At 49.4% G+C, this 6,524-nt stretch overlaps 1 protein-coding gene across 1 annotated transcript; it reads left to right on the forward strand.

The window, feature by feature from the left end:
* The first annotated feature begins 678 nt into the window (after positions 1-678).
* LOC127045319 (uncharacterized) lies at positions 679-2,652 on the forward strand. The gene is made up of 2 exons (XM_050941329.1): positions 679-985; positions 2,063-2,652. The coding sequence occupies exons 1-2, from the start codon at positions 793-795 to the stop codon at positions 2,590-2,592; spliced, it is 723 nt and encodes a 240-aa protein (XP_050797286.1). The 5' UTR covers positions 679-792; the 3' UTR covers positions 2,593-2,652.
* Positions 2,653-6,524: the final 3,872 nt, after the last annotated feature.

The raw sequence follows: 6,524 nt of genomic DNA on the forward strand, positions 1-6,524 counted from the left end.
CCACTTGATGGCCCATCAAGAGCAATCAGCTATATAGTGAGATAACTCGTTGGAAGAAGCCAGGGGCTAAGGCCATGGCTACACTAGAGAGTTGCAGCGCTGGTGAGGGGGTTACAGCGCTGCAACTTAGGATGTGGCCATACTTGCAAAGCACAGCCAGTGCTGCAACTCCCTGGTTGCAGCGCTGGCTGTACACCCGGTCGAGCCTTGGGTGTAGGGATTCCAGCGCTGGTGATCCAGCGCTGGTCAGCAAGTGTGGACGCCCACCAGCGCTTTTATTGACCTCCGGGGTATAAGGAGGTATCCCAGCATACCTTAGAAGCCTCTCTGGTAATCATGCACACTCCACTGCCCTGGGCTCAGCTGACCCCACCTTTAAATGCCCTGGAAATTTTAAAAATCCCCTTCCTGTTTGCTCAGCCAGGTGTGGAGTGCAATCAGTCATTCAATCAATCAGCGACCATGCCTCCACGCCCCAGACGAGCCCCAGCATGGAACAGTTCCAAGCTGCAGGACCTCATCAGTGTTTGGGGAGAGGAAGCTGTGCAGTCACAGCTGCGCTCCAGCCGGAGAAATTATGATACCTATGGGCAGATATCACAGTCCTTGCTGAGAAGGGACCATGAACGGGACGCTTTGCAATGCAGGGTTAAAATAAAAGAGCTGCGGAGTGCTTACTGCAAAGCCCGTGAGGGAAATTGCCGCTCAGGAGCTGCCCCCACAACCTGCCGTTTTTACAAGGAGCTGGATGCCATACTTGGGTGTGACCCCACTGCCAATCTGAGGAGCACGATGGAGAGTTCAGAGCAGGGAGAAGTGGGGGAGGGTGTAGAGGAAGCCGACAGTGAGGCTACTGGTGTGGAGGGAGACACCCCGGAGTCCCAGGAGGCATGCAGCCAAGAGCTCTTCTCAAGCCAGGAGGAGGCTAGCCAGTCGCAGCAGCTGGAAGTTGCTGGTGAGGAAGAAGCTGCGGAGTGTGCTCGGGGTAAGCAGATTTTTATGTTTTGGGAGAGGAGGGCTTGGGTTATGGCTGCCTGCATGCGTGCCTAAACGTGGAATAGCCCATTGATTTGCTCTATCACGTCTCTGTAATCTGCCTCGGTAATCTCTTGAAAAGTTGCAGCCAGAGCGTGGGCAATGTGCTTTCGTAAGTTTATCGGGAGAGCCACCGTGGTCCTTGTCCCAGTCAGGCTAACTCGTCCGATCCACTGTGCTGCGAGGGGTGGGGGGACCATGGCTGCACACAGGCAAGCTGCATAGGGGCCAGGGCGGAATCCACATTGCTGTAGAAGACCCTCCCTGTCTTCCCAGGTAACACGCAGCCTTGATATATCTGGCAGTAGGAAACCTTGTTGAGAATTTAGGGATACTTGAGTGCAGGGCGCCAGGTTCGTGGTCCCCCACCCCAGCCCCGCGGTGCGTTCCGGTCTCCCCACCCCCTTCCAGCACGTAGCCAGCCCCGCGGTGCGCTCTGGTCTCCCCCCCTCCCCTTTCCAGCAGGCAGCCAGCCCCGCGGTGCGTTCCGGTCTCCCCACCCCCTTCCAGCACGTAGCCAGCCCCGCGGTGCGCTCCAGTCTCCCAACCCCCTTTTCCAGCAGGCAGCCAGCCCCGCGGTGCGCTCCGGTCTGCCCCCCTCCTTTCCAGCAGGCAGCCAGCCCCGCGGTGCGCTCCGGTCTCCCCCTCCTCCTTTCCAGCAGGCAGCCAGCCCAGCTGTGCGTTCCCCCCCCCCACCAGCAGGTCGGCAGTTACGCGGACAGCCCCCCCCCCCCGCCAGCAGCTTGCCACCTTCCTGTTCACTACTGTCCCCTGTGCAGGACACCAGCTACCTCCTGTACCCAGTGCAGATAAACCCCAGTGACCCATCGGTCAATTCCCCCTCCCAGGTGCAGTCGGGGCAGAAACACTCACCCCATTGCTCGCCATGCCTTCGCTTCCCTGGCCTCTCTGTGTTATGTTAGGTATGTGGGAAGGATGCTACAAAAAGTCTAAAAACTCCTTCACTGTGTGATAATAAACAATGTAGCCTCTGTGTATTACATGTTTCTATCTATGTTTTTTTTAGTGACCTTGACTAATGCAGCCGGATCACTGGCCTCACGTCGCTTGCAGAACTTGAGAAAAAATCCGCGAAAATCAAAAGAAGAATTGATCAAAGCAGTTATGATTCACTACAACAGAGAAAGTAGGAAGACGCAGGAATGGAGAGAGAAAATGTATGAGTGGAGGCAAACAGAAAGCAGGAGAAAGGAATTGGCTACCAAAAAAACCTCAAAGCACCTGATAAGCCTCCTGTCTCGCCAGACTGACTCTTTCGAGTCTCTCGTAGCCATGCAGGCAGATCTGTACCGTGGTAACCCACACCCCTCCCAAAGCTCTCTTTCTTGTTCCCCAGTATTTGCACAAAACACCTTTCTCCAGCAGCCAGTTTCTTATTACCCCCAGCTGCCCCCAACACCTGTACGATCACCTACCAGCCCTGATAACTACAATTCTTACCCTGTGCACTCCACCCCCATTACTCTTCAGCATAGTAATCCTGAAGTGCAGCAGACATTGAACAGTAATCCAAACAGGACATATTCAAACCTCTGAATGTACAGTCCACCACCCTAACCCCCCTGGCCTTTTATGTACTGTACTTTGAATAAAGGATTTTATGGCTTTTACAATAGGTTTTATTATTGCAGGAAGTGGTAAATATTGTACCCCAAGGTAGAAAGGAGCACAGCAAAGGCACCAAACATTACTGTTGGCTCTCAGCATCAAATTGCTCCCTTAAGGCATCCCTAATCCTTGAAGCCCTTTCCTGGGCCTCTCTAGTAGCCCTGCTCTCTGGCTGTGCAAATTCATCCTCTAGGCGTCGAACCTCGGAGGTCCATTCCTCACTGAATCTTTCACCCTTCCCTTCACAAATATTATGGAGGGTACAGCACGCGGATATAATAGCGGAGATGCTGCTTTCCCCCAAATCTAGCTTCCCATAAAGACACCTCCAGCGCCCTTTCAAATGGCCAAAAGCACACTCCACAGTCATTCTGCACTGGCTCAGCCTGTAGTTGAACCGGTCCTTGCTCCTGTCAAGCTTCCCTGTATACGGTTTCATGAGCCATGGCATTAAGGGGTAAGCAGGGTCTCCAAGGATCACAGTGGGCATTTCGACGTCCCCTACTGTGATCTTGCGGTCTGGGAAAAGAGTCCCGGCCCTCAGCTTCCTGAACAGGGCACTGTTCCGAAAGATGTGTGCATCATGCACCTTTCCAGGCCATCCTGAGTAAATGTCAGTGAAACGCCCACGGTGATCCACAAGCGCTTGCAGAACCATGGAGAAATACCCCTTGCGATTAACGTACTCTGATGCCAGGTGGGATGGGAACAGAATAGGAATATGCGTCCCATCTATTGCCCCTCCACAGTTAGGGAAACCCATTTGTGCAAAGCCATCCACAATGTCCTGCACGTTCCCCAGAGTCACAGTTCTTCTTAGCAGGGTGCGATTAATGGCTGTGCAAACTTGCATCAGCACCATTTCAACGGTGGACTTTCCCACTCCAAACTGGTTCGCCACCAATCGGCAGCTGTCTGGAGTTGCCAGCTTCCAGATTGCAATAGCCACCCACTTCTCCACTGGCAGGGCAGCTCTCAAGCTTGTGTCCCTGCGCCGCAGGGTAGGGGCGAGCTCAGCACACAGTCCCATGAAAGTGGCTTTTCTCATCCGAAAGTTCTGCAGCCACTGCTCGTCATCCCATGCTTGCAGGACGATGTGATCCCACCACTGAGTGCTGGTTTCCCGAGCCCAAAGGCACCGTTCCACGGTGCTAAGCACGTCTGTTACTGCCACAAGCAATTGAGTGTCTTGAGTGTCAGGCGTTTCAATATCATCGTCTGACTCCTCACTGTCACTTTGCAGCTGAAGGAATAGCTCCACTGCCATGCGTGATGTGCTGGCAACAATCATCAGCAAGGTCCTCAGCAACTCAGGCTCCATTTGTAACAGAAATCTCAAAAATCGCGCTGCAGACTCACAATGCCGCCAAACTGCTCGGAATGTGTAGCAAAGCACCATGGGGCGTTGGAACAGGAAGCGGAAAGACCCGCACACTTCCTTCCCCTTCCCACAAGCCACAGCGCCAAAATGGGATGAGGTGCTCTGTGGGATAGCTGCCCACAATGCACCACTCACAACAGTGCTGCAAGTGCTGCAAATGTGGCCGCACTGCAGCACTGGTAGCTGTCAGTATGGCCACACTGCAGCGCTGGCCCTACACAGCTGTACGAACACAGCTGTAACTACCAGCGCTGCAAAACTGTAAGTGTAGACATGGCCTAAGAGGCAATGATGGCAGCCCTAAAAGACACAGTTGGTGTCAGAGTTCTGATCACCTCTGCAATATGCCTGAAAACCACTAGCCTCAGGAACAGGAGAGCCCCAGTCTTTCCTGAGCTAGGGTCTCTCAGGCAGTAGCTGCAAGTGCTGCCCCATTGTCAAGCTGACTTACTTTTAGCTAGTCTTATTGAGCATTTTGTTGCTAATCACTAAGCAAAATCTTCCTCACGTGCAGTGATTTCCCCACTGTAACAGTGCCCTTGGGTGAGAATATGGGTTGCATTTAAATTTGGACCAGTGAATTCTGTGTATTATGTGCTCCATGCCTGCAGTGGGGCATATCCGATGATTTTGGTGAAATTGATGTGGAGGCTCTCACTGAAAACAAATGTAAATGATTGATATAATACTAACTACCGGAAAACATCCCACTTCTCCCTAACATCTGAGTAATCAGTGTACTACTTTGCACTTCTAGACATATTTTCGGATTGTGCTCTTCAAGTGCTTTACAAACATTAACTAATCAAGCTGCACCAACCCTCTGTAAGCGTAAGCAAGTGATACACCAGGATTGTTTCATTCACCACTGAAATGCAGTTCGCACTGTGATGGAACACAACAACATTCAATACCTTATCCAGCTGAAACAACAAGAGACATTTAGGCTGACAGAGTGTAATCAGCTGAGTTGGAATTTGTTCAAGACACCTGGGTCACCAAACCTGCTCCTACAAAAAATGCTGTGAGTGTTTTTTTTTAATTAGTGTCTCATATCATCTGAAAGACAGCACCTCCAACAGCACAGTGTTTGTTGTCTAGCACTCTGTGGAGCATTGATTCATTTCTTACTCAAAATGGAAGAATGTCACAGTCACCAGCCCCACTTCCTACAACAAAAATATTCCAAGGAGATAACTTACTCCAGCCTGGCCCGGTTAACTTTGAATTCTGAGAGGAGAACAAGGTGGTACTGTTGTGAAATCTTCTGCAGAGCTTGAAATGACATCAGCAGAACAAAGATCCTACAAGAAGGATTACAACAATAGTGGCTGTAAGTAAAGGAGAACATGGAATATAAAATCCCAGTATTCATTCTGGGCTTGATTCCTATCTCACTTTTAGCAGTGAGAATCAGCAGTAATGCCAATAGTCATAGAGTCAGTGTAAAACTGGTGGGAGTGAGATCAGAATCATTCCATTGAATATGGAAGTTACTGCCCCAAGCTACTGCCATTTAATTCCATGAAAGGATGCCATTTATAGCCAAAGTGATTTACTCCACTTTTGGCTGCATCTGCAATTACATTGGCTATACTAATGCAGCTTCTAAGTCAACAACAAGCAGTTCAAAAAATAAAAAATAAAAATAAATCAGTCGTGTTTTACCACCTGTAGCGTTAGAGGCTTCTGTCAAGTCCACCTTAGAGCTTGTCTCCTTTCATCACTGGAAACTGACTGTTAGACTCTCAGCACAATTATAGCTGGAAATAAAGTGTATTACACAGCAATTTCAGTTCCTGGTCTGTAGCCATGGCAACACCAAGCAATAAAGCTTTAAGTAAGGATTGGCCCTGCAGGGCACAAACTGCACATCTTGAAATCAGACAACTGGATGATTTGGGGGTGGGGAGATCTACTGCCTTTGTTCAGAAAAAGTTTCAAGTTCTATTTTAAGGCAGCTAACTTGTCTCTAAGAAATTAACTCTTATTTTTATTTTAGATTGCATACTAAATAGCATTTACATATTTAGCCACCTATTGTAGATCCAAAAATGAGTGTTCCAAACATTTCCCTGTAGCCAACAAGAAGTTGTCGACAAAGCTTTGTGAAATTCATCAGTTTCATTTTGCAGCAGTACAAGCAATCATGGCTTCTGTTTTTAGCCATGTGGGTTTACCACTGTATTTGTACTTTGGTAGTCACTAGCATTGGTTGTGCAGGTTGGATCACTGCTATATCAATGAAAGAAAATAAACTGCAATGTGATTTTGGTCATGTGCAATATTTTCAAGGTCCAATCCTAATCTCATTTGCGTGGCCACACATCACCATTCATCACGATAGCATCAGCAACTCTGCACATGACTTCACAAGATGGGGATTTTTCATTTAGGACTTGCAGTTGATCCTCCACAGGTTTCCAAAACTCTATGATCACTGCTTTGTTCTGGTTTCCATAACTGCTGTGTCTTTGCT

This window comes from Gopherus flavomarginatus, chromosome 2 (assembly GCF_025201925.1).
Source record: "Gopherus flavomarginatus isolate rGopFla2 chromosome 2, rGopFla2.mat.asm, whole genome shotgun sequence".
Lineage (NCBI taxonomy): Eukaryota > Metazoa > Chordata > Testudines > Testudinidae > Gopherus > Gopherus flavomarginatus.